This window comes from Peromyscus maniculatus, chromosome 19, assembly GCF_049852395.1.
Source record: "Peromyscus maniculatus bairdii isolate BWxNUB_F1_BW_parent chromosome 19, HU_Pman_BW_mat_3.1, whole genome shotgun sequence".
Taxonomy (NCBI): Eukaryota; Metazoa; Chordata; class Mammalia; order Rodentia; family Cricetidae; genus Peromyscus; species Peromyscus maniculatus.
In genome coordinates this window covers 10,924,076-10,944,347 of record NC_134870.1, presented here as the reverse complement: position 1 = coordinate 10,944,347, position 20,272 = coordinate 10,924,076, and the positions used below count along the sequence as shown (strand labels likewise).

General features: G+C 45.8%; 1 protein-coding gene across 1 annotated transcript; it reads right to left on the bottom strand.

Moving 5' to 3' along the window:
• Positions 1–6,252: 6,252 nt before the first annotated feature.
• Ttr (transthyretin) lies at positions 6,253–14,654 on the bottom strand. Its single transcript, XM_006970208.3, has 4 exons — positions 14,499–14,654; positions 13,400–13,530; positions 10,524–10,659; positions 6,253–6,507 (listed from the first exon to the last, which is right to left on the bottom strand). The coding sequence occupies exons 1-4, from the start codon at positions 14,565–14,567 to the stop codon at positions 6,400–6,402; spliced, it is 444 nt and encodes a 147-aa protein (XP_006970270.1). The 5' UTR covers positions 14,568–14,654; the 3' UTR covers positions 6,253–6,399.
• Positions 14,655–20,272: the final 5,618 nt, after the last annotated feature.

Here is a 20,272-nt window from a genome sequence, read left to right as displayed (position 1 = left end):
CACACGCACACACACACACACACACGCGCACACACACACACACACGCACACCCACATGCACACACACAAACACGCACATGTGCACATACGTGCACACCCACATTATTATGGTGAAAAGGCTGAGACAAACTGTTTATGAGTTCTCTTTATGGTAATCTCTCTCACACCCAGCCTCTCTGATTTTCTTATTTTGATGTCTTTTGAATATTTTGTAGGCTCACGGGGCCAGCTTACAAAATGGTTACTGAAGAGACTGTTACTTCACTTATTACACCCAGGAGCATGCCAGCCTCTTTCCTCTTAGCTCCTCTTTTGATTCTCACATCTCTTCAGAAGTGAGAGCAGGCTTGGGAGTGGGAGTAGGTTCATTTTGCAGTTCCAAGAGGGTCCCGGGCAGAGGAGTGGGGAGACGTGCTGCTAGGCACTCCTGTTTGTTCAAAAGCACCCCGAAAAGGGAAATCATTGAAAGACTGTTGAGGATTTGTGGAAGTCCACACATCTCAGGACTTCTCATCCCACAAAATCCTTTCTAGAAGCCAATTTGTCACAAGAATTTTTTTCTGGGGAAGATGTGAACGACAACCACTCCCTGATCTAAAGGGGCTGATCACAAACCAAAGTACATTCTGCCTCAGTTCACCCTGGGAGCCAATGAGTTTATTAGGGTTACGTACTTAGCAGGGGGGATGAGTTACTGAGCAGGAGCAGGAGTGACCCCCCCCCCCAAAGCAGCCACACTGGAAAGTCTCCACCACACGTGGATGGTGGCCTCATTGTCACCCCTAGTTTTTCCCAGCTTATATACTAGCTATGGGCAATTAAGGCAGCCTTGCATACAATGGCTGGAAGGAACAGCCATATACTCAGGTTGAGGGTTCCATGACCTGCTCACTCTCCTAGGAGAAAATGTTAACAGTTCTGTCATGATGGGCTCTCAAGTCCTGATCTCAAGAAGATGGTGGCAATTTGGCTCAGAGGATACTACTTTACAACACAGTTTATAACTTTAGATTTTAAGTCCGAAGAAATTCAACAAAACCTTTAAATATAAAGGTCTTACCTACCCACGAGTGTGTACACACACTGAGTGTATAGTGTGAAGGGTCTCACTGCTTCTAAGAAAAAAAGAATATGGCATTGCCTGTATAGAGAATTTTTTATAAGGAAATAAAAGCTATCCAAAGGACTATTAGGAAAAACGGGAGGAAATAATCAAGTAATTATTTGTTAATAATGAGTTTTTAGTAGCTACTTATCTAAAAAATTCTTTTAGAAGTCATTACTGGAAGTGGATGTAATTTCACTCTATGCCCTGAAGCTATAAAGCATTATAATTACGAATCCCACTGAGGAACAAATTGAACAGGAATCATGGAACCAGGAAGGACACATTCAAGCCCTTCAATTCACTTCTTTTACTTCTATTAGATAAGAAATAGAGATAGAAAATCTCCTCCCTCCCTCCCTCCCTCCCTCCCTCCCTCCCTCCCTCCCTCCCTCCCTCCCTCCCTTCCTCCCCCTCTTTCTTTCTTCCCTTCTTTGTCTTGTTATGTAGCCCAGGCTGGACTGGAACTCACAATCCTCCTGCCTTCCTCATGCCTGCTCAATATAAATAGAATTGCTGTCTCTCCCCTGGGCAGCCATACCAGGCTTTCTGTGCCCCCAATCCAGCCCCTTAGCCACAGGCTGAGCTTCAGACAGCCCTGGCCAGTCACCACCCTCCTTGCCTTCACCAGCTTCCCCATTGCTCTGGATTTTAAAATTTTCCTAACAAAGCTCTCCAGGCTTCTTGCCTGACATGTCCCAGGTTCTAATAACCAGAGCACCACCTTTCTGTGAATATTGTCAATCTCCATCTCAAGTCCTTGGCCCTTCACTACTTAACTTTCTTTTCATGACTGGGTTTTGCTATTTACTTTCTTAGTAGATCCTTGTAGCTTCTAAAGATTAGCAATTTGCTCATCTTTGTGTGGTCCTTAGTCCCCAGGAGATCAGAATATGCTTTTCTATTTTGTCGCTATGGGATTTAAAACATTTTTATGACAATGTTGACTGGCTCTCCCACCAGCTGGCCTGTCTTCCATCTTCCTGCCTTTTTTCCACTCACCCAGCCCCCACCCCTGTGTACGTGTGTGTATGGTGTATGCATGTGTATGTCTTCATATGTGTACACATGTCAGAGGTCCATGATGAGTGTCTTTACTCTCACTAGCCCCCTTATTTTTTGAAACAGGGTCTCTCCATGAAGCTGGAGCTCACTGATTTGACAAGACTAGTTAGCCAATGAGCTCCTGGTATTATCGCCCTAACACCAGGATTATAGGCATACACCACTACACCCAGCTTTTTATGTGGATTCTTGGCATCCAATCTCAGGTCCACATGCTTACATGGCAAGGACTTTACCAGCTGATCTGTCTCTCCACCCCCTGCTCCTTTCTTTCCCTTTTTCTATAGCAATTACATCCGAATCCTTCTGTTGAACTCCCTACCCCCTGGGCAGGTTTCAATGACCTCAGTGGGGCTCTGGCCCCAATAGTGTCCAGATCCCACTCTGTGGGTCCCCATCTCTGGTGCTTCTCTAGTTAAGCTTGGGACAGCAGAAGGACTGTGCTTTCAAAGACCCTGGTTCAAAAACCTTTCCATGACCTTTTGTTGTACCTTTGAAATAGTAGGTGCTATTTTGTCCTGGCCCTAGTCAGAAGGACAGTTTTCATAGACAGTTTCTACACATATTTTAAGTTCTTACAGTCAGTCCAGAGATGTAGAAACTGGCCCTGGTTCATAAAACAGGTTCCCCCAGAAGAGGTAGCAGATTTCTCATAGTACCAAGTCTGTATGTTGGAGAGAAAACCCAACTGGTCAGTCACAGGAGGTGGAAGACTCAGATTTGCCCACCTGGAACTAATTTCTTCATTCATTCATGTGTTGGTTCATTCATTAATTCATTCCATATGTTTGAAAGGAATACTACTCTATGATGCTTAAAACCTTTATTACTTCCTATGTGGTAGGTGTTATTTTACAGGAATTGGGAAACACATCTAATGTGCTCTCCAAATGCACTTTCCTGAGGAAACCAGTGAACACTGTTGTCCTTCCGCTCAGCACAAGTTCTTGTGTGCGGACAGCACTTCTGGGTTCACCTTGTAGCTTCAGCCTTGGCCTTCCCTCCCCTCATACCCCGTACCTGTGTCTATGATCTCTAGCTTCCTGGGAGTGAATAAATGGCAGCAACAGCAAGTGGTTGACTGCTGAACTGGGACAAGGTGCACAACCCTAGGATTTACTGAGGGAAGCTCATGTGCCACCCATCTCCTTGACTGTATGAAACCCATCTCCTTGCTCGGAGAGGTTCTGGAATGGACCTTAAGTATCTACTTGGGTTTGCCAAAGATGAATTACCATTGGCTTCGGCTTAAAATTAATTGAGGCAGCTCCAACCCAGAGAGAATGGAGAGCTGGAGAAACGGAATTGATTCTAAGCTTATTTCCATTTTGAAAGGCAGGAAGGAAAACTAATGGAGCTTAGGGAGGCGCGTGTTCTATGAACTGTGAAGTAAAGGAGGGAATTGCCTGTGAAATGAAGGTTTGGAGGACATAATTCTGCCTCTGCTACAAGTTCCAGTGGATGAAATACAGCTTGAGGCAAAAATGCCCCCAGCTTTCTTGTTTGACAGGTGCTATCATAAGTTGCAGGTAGGGCTTGAATATTTATGGTTATTCTTTTCAAGAGACGCCTTCACCCCTTGGTTATTTGTGTGCATTCACTGTCAACTTTAGAGTTTAAAAACTGGTATGATTACATTAAACTCTGTGGTTAAAATTGAACTTCTCTTTGATGGCATATATGGCTGTGGTTTTTTTGTTTGTTTGCCTATATTATTGTGTTCATTCCTTGTTTGTGTGTGTGTGTGTGTGTGTGTGTGAGAGAGAGAGAGAGAGAGAGAGAGAGAGAGAGAGAGAGAGAGAGGGAGGGAGAGAGAGAAGGAGGGAGAGAGTGGGAGAGAGAGATTTCAGTTAAAGATGAGTCTGGATAGACTAAGTTGTTGTTAGACAGGGTCTTCCTATTTTGTTCTGGCCAGCCTGGAACTCGCCTTGTAGACCAGACTGGTCCAACTCACAGACATCTTCCTGCCTCTGCCTGTCTCCTGAGAGCTGGATTCTGTCTTTGACCTGATTGCCAGGTAGAACTGGTCTAAAGTGGATTAGAGGGGCTGATGTAGTGGTATCTGCTCTGCCTGTGACCTTGGGCTATAGAGCCTCAAGGAGGCGATGCTTCTTGCCATTGTATGTGACCTCTTAAAAGGTCAGGGAGAAGGGTCAGGAGCCCTTTCTCCCCACTGCCTGCTTCCCGGTCTGATCAAACCAGGTGGATTCGCTCCCAGTCAGATCAGAGGATGACCTCAGCTGTCTACTCCAGTCTGTATTTGTGAGTGTATTGCCTCAATTTACTCTAATAAATTTCTCTAATACTCCTTAACCAGACTCCTGTGGATTTATCACATTTTTTTCTGGTGCCCAACACAGGGCACGAACCCACGACCCGGAGATTAAGAGTCTCATGCTGTACTGACTGAGATAGCCAGGCTAAACACCAGGATAAGTGGGGGTGGGGGGGAGGAAGGAAGGGAGGCGAGAGGTGGCTCAGTGGTTAAGAGCACTTCCTGATGTTCTAGAGGACCTGGGTTCAATTCCCAGGCCATCAGATGTCTGATCATGCCAGGGTAAAAAAAGTGGGGGGTGGGGTGGGGGAGGGGGGGAGGACCCACGTGACCCCTCTCCCTTCCCTTTTAAGAGGCCACAGACAACAGCGGGAAGCACCACCGCCTTGGCCCGACAGCCGGAAGTCATGGGCGGAGTAAATCCCGCCTCAGGCTGAGCTGCCGCACATCTGTCCCTTGGGAATGTACTATTCTTTAAAAATGTTTTGGTGATTAATTTTGTTTTCTCCCGTTTCATACATGTATACAATGTGTTCTGATGCTCTCTTCCCTGCCCTCTCTATCTCCCTCCCACCCCGCCAAACCCTCTCCAAGCTGCCACCAGCCCTTATCCAAAAATTCATTTATTCACCGTGGCTTGACGTCTGTTGGAGCATGATGGGGTCGTCAGCGGATACAAGCTGAAGACAGTGACCGCCCCCCACCCCGAATCTGTCAGTAGTAAATAGTTCAGCAGTAAGGGTAGGACCCCCAAAGCCCATCTTCATCGTGCCCGACTGTTGATAGGCCCATTCTTGTGCAGAGGAACTGTTGTTAGGATTCTGCCAAGCTCCAGCTGCATGACCACACATGCTCAGTTCAGGAGCTTGACAAAGGGTCTTGCCTCTTACATCACCAATGTGCGCTGGTGATTACGTACACGCAGCGTGGTAACGCAATCTGTGCATGCATGACGTAACTCTGGAAGCCCGCCTGCGCCTTAAAGAGCCGTGGCTCAGACCCCACCCTCTCTCTGTTCTGTTCCCTCTTCTCCCCACCATCTTTCTCTCTCTGCACGTGCTCCTTCCCCGGGCCTGGTTCTCTTCCTCCTAAAAAAGCTCTGATACTGATACTGGGGTAGCCGTGGCTATGACCTTTCCTGGAGAACCAGTGCCGGCACCCAGCGCTGCTTATCATTCTTACAACTGGGACAGCCCCCAAATGCGTAAAGCACTTAACAAAAATGCTCGAAGGACTAGTCCTCTACAGTTTGTCTCCTTCTTTCACTGAAGGTCATAGAAAAATAAAACATCTTATTTTCAGACCGTGCCCTTGGGATTGCTTGGGATTGAACCCAGGGCTTTGAGCATGCTCGGGAAACGCTTCTGTGTATCTCCAGACCTTCAGACTGTGCTTTGAATGTCTACAGACCATTCTTAGCTTGTGCTTTGCTTGTAAAGCATTGAAAGCTTGGCCCTCTCTGCTTCCTGATCTGTCTGCCTTGAGTGGCCATGAGCAACCATGAGCTTCCCATGATGGACAGGATCCCTTAAACTATGAGCCAGAAAGATATTTCCCTCCTTAAAAAACATTCTGGCCGCCAGCCAGCGGTGGTGCACGCCTTTAATCCCAGCACTTAGGAGGCAGAGCCAGGAGGATGAGTTCGAGGCCAGCCTGGTCTACAGAGTGAGATCCAGGACAGGCACCAAAAAAGACCAAAGGGGAAAAAAGTTCTGGTCAAAGATTTTCTAGAATTCTTTAGTGGCTCTATAATATTTGGGTTTTAGGGGCAGCAGGAACAAAATGAAGGAATAAAAAAGAAACAAAGTTTGAATGAAATGACAAGTGGTTTAATAGGAATGTTTCATGGCGTCTTTCCGAATTGCTAACACAGTTTATGGAGCAAGAACACTGTTTCCCTGCAAACGGGCTGCTACTGCTTTGGCAAGATCCTGGTCCTCCTGGGCCGGGTACCTCACGCCTGGGGGTTGCTGACCACGGCAGTGGTGCTGTAGGAGTATGGGCTGAGCAGGGCCGCAATGGTGTAGCGGCGATGGCCAGAGTCATTGGCTGTGAAAACCACCTAGGAGAGAGGAGAGACAGTTAGGTTTCAAACAGAACTCAGAGGCGGGAGCCACAGTCAAAGCCTTCCCTGGAAGTTCAATGCTAAATTGATAATCTTCATTTGGTTATCTGACTTTGAGGGGGATGAATAATTAGAACAAAATCAAATATGCTGCCTAAGTCTTCAGAGCCTTGTGCAGCTCCTAGAGAATTTCAGAAGGCCTCTCTTCAAGTTTACAACCAGTCTGGGTGGTCCTGGCCACTCCAAGCTGAGTCACAGAGAAGCCGGAGGGCTTTTGTTCACTTTCTTGGCTTCAGAGAAAAGTAGAGAGAAGGGAAAAACCTACGGACCAAAGACCTGTGGGGAACAGTGGTTGTCGCCCCGCCGCAGACTTCCAGACCTAGAATGCTGGCAGGAATCCTTCTCCTGCAGACCTGAGTCCTACAGTTCCCACCAGGAAGGGAAGACTCCTTGACTCCAAGTCTAGGGATTTCTCTCCCACTGTCCCTTTGCATTTTCTAACAAGAGAAGATGTATATACCTATTTTTAGGTAAGTAACAATGCTGAGGTGTGGGGGGAGGCATCACAGGCTTCTCTCCACAACACAAGCAGCGTGTGGCTGGCGACATCGGCAGAAATGGGAATGAAAGCTTTGGAGCCCATGGAAGGTGTCGGGACAAAATGTGGATTTTGCAGTTTACTACCACATCCCAAGTCACCAGACTGTCTGAGACGTGGGTGCAGCAAAAGCCCAGGTGCTGGGGTTGAGGCACATCCAGAAGAAACGGTGGGCAGAGAAGATGTGTGTAATTTTACTCATTTTGTATACTGGTTTCAGAGAGAGCTTTGAACACACCTTGAACAAATACCTCTTATTTCTGAATGCAGGGCAAAGAAAGCTTGGATGATAGAGTAAGAAAAAACTAACACAAAAACAAAAACAAAAACAAAAACCCACAAAAACAACATCCAGATAAATGGAAGGGAGATTCATCTCAGACTTTCTGTTTTATTTATTTATTGTCATTCATAGTGCTATGGATCAAATCTGTGAATGCTAGGCACACCCTCTGTCCCTCAGTAACAACCCTAGCCTCTTGTCTAAGCTGGCCACTAACTCCTGATGACTCTGTCTTAGCCTTCCAGTGTTAGAGTACAGGTGTGTGCTACTACACCCACTCTGTGAGGTTTCTTTTCTCTGTCACATTGTGTTCCAGTATCATCTGTTTCTTCCTCAGAAGTGAAAAAGGGATACTATGTGATTTTTTTAAAAATCCACCAAGTGCCGGGCAGTAGGGGCCCATGCCTTTAATTCCAGCACTTGAGAGGCAGAGGCAGACAGTCATCAGTGAATTAGAGGCCAGCCTGGTCTACAGAGTGAGTTCCAGGACAGCCAGGGCTACACAGAGAATCCCTGTTTCAGAAAACAAAACAAAATAAAATCCACAAGAAAGAGAGCTCAGTAAGATTCTTGCCTTGCAAGCATGAAGACATGAATTTAATCTCCAGAATCCATGTAAAAATTCAGGATGTCTGTAACCCCAGAGCTGGGAAGGTGGAGATAGTCTGGGACTCACTGGCCATTCAGTCTAGCCTAATTGGTGAGATTCAGGTTAATAAGAGACCCTGTCTCAAAGTTTGTGTGTGTGTGGCTGGGAGTGGACAGGGTTCCTGAGAATGGCATCGATGGTTGTCTGTAGCATCCACATTCATACACATGTGTGCCTGCACACATACATGCACAGGACCATGCACCCACATACATAAAAAACAAACAAACAAACAAGCAAACAAACAAACCCCACAAAGCAAAGAGACCTAACAGTGTCAAAGAACATTTCCTAATTTTCCTTGGTGTGTGTGATGTGATCCTCTGGGATGCTGGCCGGGAGGAAATGGCCAGCACTGAAAGGCTGCAGCTCTTTAGGAGACGTTTATCAGGAGAGGAACAAACAGCCAAGAAGACCGTGGCCACAAGCACTGTGTGCCTGCCAGCACTGGAGCAGGGGGGACTCACACCCCACTTCTCAGAGTCTCTGCTCCTGTGTGCCAAGCTACCTCCGGATCCACTGAGGGACTGACACCAGCAAGTCTCTCCCTTTCTATTCCAAGGGCGTGGATGCATGGTATCACTTCTGCATCTCTAGCATTTAGCAGAGTGCTTGAGGCAGGTTTTCAGTTTTTGGAATGTTTGCTGAGTGGATTGGCAGTGTGGTTCAGTTGGTAGAGTGCTTGCCTGGCATCATGAAGCTCTGGGTTCAGAGCTCCAGCGTAGAGTAACATGGCTGTGGTGGTCCATGCCTGTTATCCTAGCAGTTGGGAGGCAGAGACTGAAAGGCTAGCAGTTCAAGGTCTTTCTCAGCTATACAGCTAGTTTGAGGCCAATCTGGCCTACAAGAGACCTTGTCTCGAAAAAGCTAAAACAAAATAAAAATGTTTGTTGATTGAATTCTAAAAGAGTGTCAGACAAGTATCCTAAGAGCGATGGCATGTTATGAGTGAACCCCTACGAGTCATCCCAGCAGGCTGAGACTGGAGCAGACGAGGGTGTAAGGGCAATTAATCCAGTGGGCAGAGGAGGTGTCCCCCAGCGAACCCTGCACATGCCCCACTCCACGAGTGCGCGGGTGCCCGGTGAGGAGGAGCTAGAGTACATCTTGGTAGGTGGCGGACTCTTGACAGCTGTGAACCCCAAGAGTCCAACAGACCCCTCTGGTTTGTCTGGTGACAGAGTCTGCTGTGAGAACTGGAAGACTCATCCGTGGTCAAGCCACAGAGAGGTTCCCCGGCACACTTGGTTCGATATGTTTTTGTCAACGTGACACCAAGTAGAGTAACCTGGGAAGAGGGACCCTTCGTTGCGAGTAGCCTCCATCAGATTGGCCTGTGGGCAAGTCTGTGAAGCATTTATTTTCACTAAGGACTGATGTAGGAGGGCCCGGACTACTGTGGGCAGTGGGCACAAAGAGCTGGGCTGTAAAAGAACGGTAGTTAAGCAAGCCAGTAAGCAGCATTCATTCCCCTTGGTGTCTGCTTCAGTTCCTACTTCCAGCTTCCTGCCCTGGCTTCCCTCCTTGATGGGCAGAAAGCTGTAAGATGGAACAAGCCCTTCCCTCCCCATGTTGCCTTGTAGGTCATGGGGCTTATAATAGCAACAGACAGCAAACCAGGTCCCATGCACAGCTATTTTTGACAGAATTCTTTATCTCCAGTTCTGACCAAGAGGCCTGGATTCTATTTCCATGACAGCCCCCTGTGTGACATGACAGAGGAGCCGGGGAGCCCAGTGTGAAGCGAAGGCTCCTCATACGGTTTCGGTGTTTGGCTTTGCGTTTTGCTTTAGCTCAGGTTCTTAGAGAAGTTGGCTGAGGCATGGAAGGCATACCGACCAACACAGAGCTCAGCTCCAGCCTGGGCTCCGGCGGCATGTCCCTGGGCCTTCGCCTGCTCACACATGCTAGCCACGTGACCTTGACGAGGTACTTAACTTCCCTCAGCTTCTTCACTGGTAAAATGGGGGCAAGACAAGGCTAGCCCTCCATAGATTGATCGTAAGGATGAAACAGTTTTGATAGAGAAACCCTTTTGCCATGTGGTGTGTGCTTGGAGATTTAGCTCTTCAGCTGTTATGATTTTGAATGCATTCTCATTCTGTGCATTGTCAGGAATTGTTTACCCAAACCTCTGGGGCACTCGATGTGTTCGGGAATAAAGAAAATGCCAGAATTTAGAGAAATAACACAGGGAACCTTCTCTTTGGCTATGAAATGCCCTCGGTGGTATCTGGAGGCTGCCTCAAAGGCAAACATTAATATTCCTTCAACAGAGAAACGAATTTACATAAATCACACCGACCATAAGTAGTGTGAGCAGGTTCGGGCAATGTTGCCAAGTGAGTTTTTGACAAACTCAGGAGATTTGCTGCTTTCTGGCTGTAGGATGGGGGAGGGTCCTGCTTCCTTCTCACGCCCAAGAGTGAAGTGCATTTCCCAAAACTGAAAACCACCCCGAGCACGTCGGCGTGTCCACTCACCTCTGCGTACTCGTGGAACGGGGAAATGCCGAGGGCCTTCCAGTAGGATTTGGTGTCCAGCTCGACTCTGTACACCCCTTCGACGAACTTCTCGTCTGTGGTGAGTCCGTGCAGCTCTCCAGATTCAGCCGTCTTCCTGGAAGGCGCAGAAGGCCAGGGGAAGTCAGGGGGAAAGAAGGGCTACCGCACACAGACGTGTGTGTGCACGTGGTTGTGATAGACATGCGTGTGTGCATGTGTGTAACACGTATGTATTTGTGTATTTTTTTTCTATCAACTGAGTCAAAAGGGAGGACATTTTTGTGTTTGTGGTAAAATGGCAAGAAATTCCCAGGAACTTTACGTACAGCTCATTGTAGAGTTTTGTCTTATGAGAATAAACTACAGTAAAATGTTTCCCTTAAAAGTCTTAACCCAGGCATGTGGGGCCCTCCTATTATCCTAGTTCTCTGGGGGTAGAGGCAGGGGGCTGCTACAGGTATGAGGGCAATTTGGTTTACACAGTGAGTTCTGGACCAGGTGGGACCCTGTCTCATAATTAGTTAATTAGATCTTTTTAAAAGAAAGAAAAGAAAAGCCTTAAGGTCCGGGGTGTTGCTCAGTGGTAGAGTTCTTTCCTAACATTTGTATAGCCCTGGAATCAATCCCCAACAATACATACACACATGTACACACACACACACACACACACACACACACACACACTATTACATTCAAGGTTAATGACTTGATGAAAGTCCATGGCAGTCCCTGAAAATGTCACAAGCAGCTCTCACTCTGACGCCCCCTGTGGCAGCAGAGTGACAGACCAGTGTCCCAGGGCACAAGGGTGACTTCTGGAGCCTGTGTCGTTTGTCAGAGTAGAAAACCTAATAAACAAAGGAGATTATAACTGACTTTCTCTTTTTACAAATTTAATCTGCTTGGCAATCCTTTGCCATCAAGAAACACCAAGCGGCTTCTGTTTCTGCGTAGGCACCAGTTCCTAATGGAAATGTCAGAAACGACTCCTCATTTCATTACAACCAAGACAAAGTGACAATTGCCCTTAGTGACTCTGGTCATGCCTGTGCCCATCTCTCCACCCCCCTTTTGGGGTGTTCACAAGAAAGAAGAGTCCCAAGAAAGCTTGGCTATTTGGGTGTCGGTTCTGTTCCAGCTTAGACTCCCCTCACCACTTTGCATGCTGGGCTTGACACTCACATAATCAGGAAGAAATTAACAAATAGAAACTCAGTTAAAACTGTGCCGAAGAAAATGATCTTCCCAATGATTGGTGAGGAACATTAGTGGTGCTTGGTATTCAATTAAAACTTAATAGAAAGACTTCACCCAGGAGACATAGGGCTTAGCTGTTTCTGCTCGGTGCTAAGGGCATCTTAGCTGCTTTTTCTTTTGGTTCGTTTGTTTAGGTTAATTAGTAATTTCTTTGGAATTCTTGTAGTGGTTAAAACACACACACACACACACACACACACACACACACACACACACACACACACACACACAAATTGTTAAGTGGCCAGCACAGGTGTGAAGTCATTTTGGCATGCTAGTGGGTGACTGTGAGATCGATCAGCCCCTGCGTTTTGCCTTGCAGATCTCTGTTGATGTGGTTCTTATTAAGCATGGTAGCTGCTAGCCCTGCACGGAGCTACTCTGTCCCTAGTGTACATCAAAAAGCTCCTGATTCTGGGTAACGCCAGGAAGCTCCAGGAGAGTCCTTCGTCAGTTCCTTTCCTTTCAGTAATTAATCACCACACGGTACATCCTTCCTAAGATTCTAAGACCAGGACTCAAAGCTTGAGCATCACCCATGGGTGCCAGGGAATCTGAACACTCCTGAAATTACTTGTATGGTTTTATATGCATTTGTCATGTGCCTCATTGGGGCCATGGAGTCTATAATTCTCTCTCTCTCTCTCTCTCTCTCTCTCTCTCTCTCTCTCTCTCTCTCTCTCTCTCTCTCTCTCCTCTCTGTATATGTGTGTGTTGTGTGATTGTGTATATTATTTTATGTGTTGTGTGTGCGTGTGTACACATTTGCATGACCTGAACTCAAAGCTGGCTGTCTTTCTCAATTATTTTACATGCTGATTTTTGAGACAGGGTCTCTCACTGGACATGAACCTACCCATTCAGCGAGGCTGGTTGGCCAGGGAACTCCAGGGTCCTCCTGTTTCTAAGCCCCCATGCCCAGGCTGGGGTTATAAGCATGCACTACCATGCTGGGCTTCTTACACAGGGTCTGGGGATTCACGTCAAGTACCCTATCTTCCAAGCAGGCGCTTAATTGACAGAGGCATCTCTCCAGTCCCTAGAGGCTGTATTTTCATCACCTTCTGCAAGTGGGCTGTGATGTGAGAGTGCAAACTCCTACTGAAGCAGAGGAGTTACTGACTCCTTTTCCTCCCTTCAGTCCTAGACTGTGCTCGGGTTCCTGGCCATGCTCAGCTAAGCAAAGCAAGAAAGCAGCTTGCTTAAGAAAAGTCTCTGCCCACACCTTTAACCTTCAAACATTCTCTGGCTGCCAGCTTTGTTTTCATAAGACTGTTTCCTTTTACTTTATATGCATGAATGTTTTGCCAGCACGTGTGTCTGTGCGCCACCTGCATGGTGCTCAAAAGAGGATGCTGGGTCCCCAGACACTGGAGTTACAGGTACTGGGTTTGAGCTGCCATTTTGGTGCTGGGAGCCAAACCTGTGTCCTCTACAAGAGCAGTAAGTGCTCTTAACCCCTGAGACATCTCTCTTAGCTCTACAGCTGGTACGCTGTGTGTGCAAATGGTTCCCAGGTTCTGTACCAGTCTCTAACGAGCAGAAGGGCGAATGGAAAGGCAGAACTAATCCCATGGCAGGGTGCTTTGCAAGCTTACCCAGAGGCAAATGGTTCCCAGGTTCCCTCGGCAGTCTTTTTGAACACTTTCACGGCCACATCCACAGCAGGGCTGCCTCGGACAGCATCCAGGACTTTGACCATCAGAGGACACTTGGATTCTCCAGTGCCCTGGGCATAGAGAAGACAAGAGAGAGGTCAGTGAAATTGATCAGAGTAAGAGGGCTTGTTCTTTCTGGTGTTAGAATCTGGAACAAACCCAAAAGTACATGCTGATCCCGTTATGATAACATAAGTGTTGACAATTAATGTGCTTCTTTATTCAGTATAATACAGGCAGCATTGTTTCCAAAGCAAGAACAGCTCTGCCTCCAGACACACTGCTGTGCACCAGGGACATGTATAATGAATTTTCAAAGGGAAAACAGGCCTTCTGAGAGCCATGCCTCTCCATCTGAATGGAGCCACTGGAAAGGTGCATGGTGCAAAAAGACAGAATGGTCTTTTTCTTGAGACCATTTTAATCAGCTGTTGCTATAGTAATTCCCTCTAGTTGTAACATAACACCCACATATTTCCTGACCCATTTAATTGAACTGATTCACTCTTCTAGAGAACTCCATCAGAACAGCACTCTTGCTGTTCCCTCCCCAAACAAATAATGATCAATAATATATCTTGATTAGCTAAAGAACCAAAATATAACCTTACACAATAGGTATAATAAATATATGAAATATATTTTACGAGAATTCAATATTAATAGTTCCACTGATGATGTGGTTTTTTAGTTGTTTTTTTTTTTTTTTCTACAGCTGGAGATTGAACACAGGGCTCTCCACATGCTAGGCATACACTGTACCATTACACTACATGCCCAGGACTTTTATATCTTTATTTCTATGTTTATTTCATAATTTTATTATCTAAGGACATCAAGATACTGAGCATTACAGACTCAATTCACCAATGCAACAAGAGAAAGAGCCAAGGGTCTAAACTCCAGATCTTCTCTTTGGAGTTTAATGGGCATCCTTGTCCTAATAACACCAGCTAGTTGCCAAAGCTGGAGGAAGTCACTTCTCCTTTATCTAAGGTGCACCTGCCATGTCCGCAAAGGCGTCCATAGGATCACTTACCGCAGGGCCAGCCTCAGACATAAATGCCAGTGCAGCCAGGCAAAGGAGGATCAGATGAGAGGAAGCCATCCTGCTAGGAGCCAGTGGACCTCTGTGAAGTCCGCTCTCAGGTGGAGGGGCTTTTATACTCCCTCCTCCAAAGCCAGGCTGCTGATCCCCTGCCAAGCTGACTCCAAACCTGCTGATTCTGATTATTGACTTAGTCAACAAAGGGAGAATAAGTAACCTACACAAATATGAACCTTGTCTAGTGAGATTAGAGCAACGGAACACTCACCCTGTGAAATATTCTTAACTGGTCATTTGACCAGCCAGATCCACACAACAAAGTAATCTAAACCAAAGGAAAACAGTCTGGCTGAGGGATCTAGAATTCTTGGAATTTCCCCCTTATTTATTTCTATGCATCTTTTCCAGTTTCCATACATTTTCATCTTTGATTTTTATCTGATAGACAGAAGTTGTATTGATTTATTTCATGCTGATTGACATCTGGCTGCCCAGGTTTGGATTTAGTGCATTAGAAAATATCACAGCATTAGGTTGTGAGACAACAAGGAAGACCCCTTGGCAGTTAAAAAAAATCCTCCAGTAGTCAAACTAAGACATTTGGAAGATTTGCTGTTTGTCTCTGTGTGCGCGTGTGACACCATTTCTCCATTCCCGGCTAAGGTTCATCCCAACCCCAGGAAAAATGGTGTGTTTCGGATTGCTGTTTGTGAGATTAAAATGTAAAAATCTCTACTGAGTCTCCTCACTGGGATTGCAGAAAACAAGACACTGTCTGGGTTTTGTCAGAACTGGTAATTTCTGGAAGGAAGCAGAGATGGCTGTGAGAAGGAGATGCTGTGCCTGATGACATCATCATCCTCACTGACAAATCCAGAAATTGAGAGATTGGATGATTCGTTGATGAGGCTGTGTGTGTGTGTGTGTGTGTGTGTGTGTGTGTGTGTGTGTGTGTGTGTGTCTGACAGAGATAGAGACAGAGACAGAGAGAAACAGAGAGAGAGAGAGACAGAGACAGAGAGAGAGAGACAGAGAGAGTAAATTAGGCAGGTTTTTATCCTTACAGGGGCGATATATAAGAGATACACAGAAGATGTGTGTTTTGGACATTTGTCAAGGGTAAGTATAGCTTGGGACACCTAGAGTTGAGGAGACATTCCCATGGCTGATAGAACCAGGTTATGAGAGGGTCATCAAGAAATCATGAAGGATCCAGGGAGACATGGAAGGGACAGGAACGTACTTCAGAATATGAAAATGTACAGAAGCCTTTGAGAAAGAGGACAGCTGTGGGAAACGCAAGAGTGAGCAGATATAGTGAAACAAAGACTACTTCCAGACCTTTAGCTTAGAGTGAGGTTCTGGGTGGGTGGAGGTTCTGACTCCCCCAGCCCGAGACCTGTCACTCAAGGGCCTGCTTGCTTCTGAAAATGATTTCCTAGTTCAGATATCAGCCCACACCTTTGTAAATCAGAAACATCTACATTTCTCCTTGTAGGTGTTGGTCTATGAACTTTAAATACCTGATGATACAAATGCACTTTATAAATGGGAAAACATAATTGTAGTATGATTCCATTCAATACCTATGCCTAAGGAGAGGATGCTTTCTCTGGAATGCCTCACGCATTGTCACCCAGGAGTGACTTCATTATTTTTCATTGCTCAGAATGTGCTAGAAAACCCTTCTCTGTAGAGGAATCCCAAACATTTGAAGGTTCTTTCACTGCCCAGAAAAGTCTCCCTTCCACAGTCTGTTGAAACCAAGAATTGCTTCCCCAGGATCTTGTAAACTGACAAGTTGGGCTGCCACCTGCCCACAGGCACCACTGTTTCTCGAGAATTTTAAAATATTTGCAAAAATTACAAATTGAACTATGTTGCCTTAAAAGCTGTACTTTCGGTTGATCTTGAGAAACTGGAAGAAGGCAGCAGTTGGCTTACATCCTGTGAAGATGATCTGTGGGGTCCCATGCTGGGACAGCTCAGTTTCCTGAGTCCCCCCAACTCTGAGGCCAGAAGACATTGCCACTGATACTGTCAGACTTGTGTTTTTGTTTTGTTTTGAGTGCTCATTCTGTGTTCCCAATCCATGGTAATGCCCGGCCTCTTTATAGATTTGTTGTGATTCCCAGTCTTCTGACAGCATGTTTCCTTTCGCCAAATAAACAGGCCTACTTCTTTGGGAGATTTCTCTTCAGACGTAGGACCTGGAATCTTCTCAATCCAGGACTTTGTCCTCTGGCTTCCTCCCAATGGTCATTCTCTTCCAATGTGATGCACTGAACCGGAGGCACTCCTGATAAGATTGTGTCAGCTCTGAGGACAAGTTGATAAGGCTTGAGTGTCCCTTGATGAGGGTGCTCTGCAGACAGTGTTGCACCCTGGGTGCATTCATAACTTTATTCACTGTGACACCCCTCCTACTCTGCATCTAACACAACCATGGAGTATTCACCATAATGAGCCATATTCATTCATCAGTTTTGTTTGGTTTGATTTGATTTTTAGAGACAGGATCTCACTATGCAGCTTTGGCTGGCCTGGAGTTCACTGTGTAGACAAAGCTGGCCTTGAACTTACAGAGACAGCACCACCTCTGTCATTTATAAATTTTAATCTAAGTGTAAGATCCCAATTTTATCACTGACCATTGCATGTGGTAGTTCTAACTCACCACCCCATCTTGCTGACATTTGGTAATTGATTCTATCAATCAGTGAATTAGAAAACCCCAGAGACTTTCATTTCCTTGCTTTTTGAACCAACATTGGACTAGAAACCATCTTTTTTTAAAGTTGAATTTGAAATAGACAAGGATGTAAAGAAAAAGAGGGGTACTTTGAAGCCCAGGGAGGCTCTTGAGTGTGATAAGAAAAACCGCCAATGACCCTTCCAGAGACAGAGATGATTAGAGCATGTTTGAATGGAGGCTGGGAGATCAGCAGGTAGACTGTCTGGGGTCTGAGTCAAAGGTCCAGCAATATTTTATATGATGGAGCAGGACAGAAGGAAAAATGGACAAAGTAAGAATACATTCTTTGTCCAAGACATGCTTTGGGACAAAGGGCAGTTGGTCCCCCACAGGAGCCCACCCCGTGCTTTTGCCGGAGTGTGAGTTTGTGCTGTGAAGGGGTTGCATGGATAAACATAATTTTCTAAAGACAGGCGGGTAATGTCTTTTTGTGCTTAGCTGAATTTGTCAAAGCTCTTCATGGAGGATAGTTGCAGGGATCCATGGAGAGGGATGGATTCATGTCAAAGTTCACCACCTTCTGCTGTAGAGGTTGCTTGTTGTGCGGTAGTACTAACAGCACCTCAGATCCACAGCTAGAGAACACAGCGATCACTGGTGCAGTGTTCAAGTTACAAGGTGGTGTCTTCCCTTAGCCTTTTACTGGTTTTCTTTACATTCTGGCTGTGGTGCTGTAGCCTACATGCTTAACTAAGGTGAAAGACTAATTTAGTCACAACATCCCTCTCCCTACCACCAATATGTGGTAGTTAATGAACAACTCGGGCTGGCTCTTAGTTTGAGATTCTTCTGCCTTCTCCCTTAAAATGTACAGCCTATGTGACACATCTTTTCATCTCCTAAACAATTTCTTCATTTGTTTTCTGAAGGCCCACAGCCAACACCTAGCAGGTAGTCCACAGGCTCTGGAATGCTTGCTAATACTATTGCAGTAAGCTGATTAGCAGGAAAGAGGTTAGAGGGCTAGGGGCTTGGGCAGCACCTCATGGTGAGGGTGTTAGAAGGAAAGAAATAACAGTGTTTGGGGCTCTGGATCTTTTCAGGTCAAAGAATTCAATTTTGTTAGCTCACCTTGAGGTGGATAAGTCCTGGAGTGTTGATTAATGCTAAGCAAATCATAAAGTCTTGTTTTAAAACCATAATGCTGATTTAATTAATAGTCAGAATGTCTTCTGATAATCAAGGATTTGGAGCAAGAGGGCTTTGCATGTTTTGTGAGAATGATTTCTAGGTGGGAGAATCTAGCTAAGCTTGCTTGCTTCATTGTTGAATACACACACACACATATAAATATATATATGTGTGTGTGTATATATACATATATATAGTACTGAGCATACTTGTATCTGCCTTGTCTAGTTTTTCCTCCTAGGAGTTGAGTACATAATAAAAGGCCTTTTTCTTCTCCTCTTCTTTCCTTTGTCTTCTACCTATCCAGGTGAAGACTAGCATTATCCAGGACATGGTTATTACATCACCTTTTAGTTTTGGTTCTGTGTAGTTTCAGTCTCATCACTGAACTGTACTGGCCACCCTAGCTGGGAGCACCAATTGAGAGCACCCTTGTGTGAGAATGGTCCCCATCTCATAGCATACGTGTGGCCATCTACTGTATTGCTTGCTGTGTTCACACGTATTTAATTCCTCCATCCAGCCATAGACACAAGATGTAGTGAGAGTTCTGACTTTTAGAATCCTCCAAAAATCCTCCTCCTAGTCTATGTGGAAGAAGGGAAGGTTCAAAGCCCTTTTGTCAAGTAGATGGGTTTCTTTCTGCCATTACTTGCCATTTTTAGGTGGTTAGTGAGTCCCAGCAGACTTGAGATTGCTTGGCATTTAGACCTGCCCGGCTACAATCTGTGAAGGGTTAGCAGAAGCTATGGTACAGCCCAATGGAGAGGTGGTAAGGACTAGATATCTTTCTAGTCTAAACGTGTCACTGGCTGTTTCACAGCTTAGCCCAGTTTCCAAGGAGACTGCATTGGGCTTGGGTCAATGGTACCAGCTAGAATTAAAGATTTGATCAATCTTTTGTCTGCACTCAGGTCTTCCTTAGAATTACCTGCACTGGTCTGTGGCCATAATCCATCAACAAGGATTCAGATTTTGGTTTTGTCCACTGCTGTCATCTTCTGACCTGGGAGCTATGACTAATAAAGAGACATCGTACATTCAGTTCATTAAAGAGAAGCACTTCTGGGCATGAGTCAATGTGAAATCTTCAGGTTGCTCATAATTTAACTCTTAAGGAAAGACAGCATGTTCATTGAGCTGGAAGCAGTTGATGAATGGGCAAGACTTCATGGACAGAAGTGGCTTTGAGTTCACGAAGGGATAAGATTTTCCTTTTATTATCTAAGATAACAGTATCTAAGGAGGTAAAAAGAAATTGTGCTTGTAATTCTTTTCTCATTTAAAAGAATTGTGTGAGTCTCCAGCTGATGAAGGGGGGGGGGGGGCGGAATTAATGGCCTAAGTCCTGTAGGGCATGGAGGAAAACTCCAAATCTAGGGTTAGGAACCATGAACAGAGTGACAAAGCATCAGGGTTTTTCACCTCCCTTGTTATTTTTCTATGTGTACCTTTGCTTATGTGGAGGCCAGAGGTCAGCCTCAGGCAATGTTTCCCAGGTTCCATTCACTTTGTTTTTTTTAAGACAGAGTCTCTCACTGGGACCTGGAACTTGCCAATTAGGCTGAATTGGCTGGCTACTGAGCCCCGGGGATTCTCTGTATCCTTTTCTGCCCTGCTGGGATTACAAGTGCTCTCCACCAGGCCAAGCTTCTCACTTGGGGCCTGGGAATCGAACTCAGGTCCTTGGACTTGCCTGGCAAGTACTTAACTGACTGTGTTTCCCTGGTGCTAACAGCATCAGTTTTAAGGGTTAAAGAGAGATTTAGAGGAGGTGGGAGGCAGTGGAGTAGTAATAGAGCAAGCAGAAAGGGCGAAGTCAGAGCCATTCTAGAGCCTGGAACCTGGTGGACTCCAGACACAAGCGGCTTCTAGATCC

Coding starts and splice junctions, on each gene's coding strand:
- Ttr (XM_006970208.3), bottom strand. CDS start 14,567: ATGGCTTCCTCTCATCTGATCCTCCTTTGCCTGGCTGCACTGGCATTT. Junction 13,531..14,498: donor TGTCTGAGGCTGGCCCTGCG/GTAAGTGATCCT, acceptor CTCTATGCCCAG/GGCACTGGAGAATCCAAGTG. Junction 10,660..13,399: donor TGGGAACCATTTGCCTCTGG/GTAAGCTTGCAA, acceptor TGCGCCTTCCAG/GAAGACGGCTGAATCTGGAG.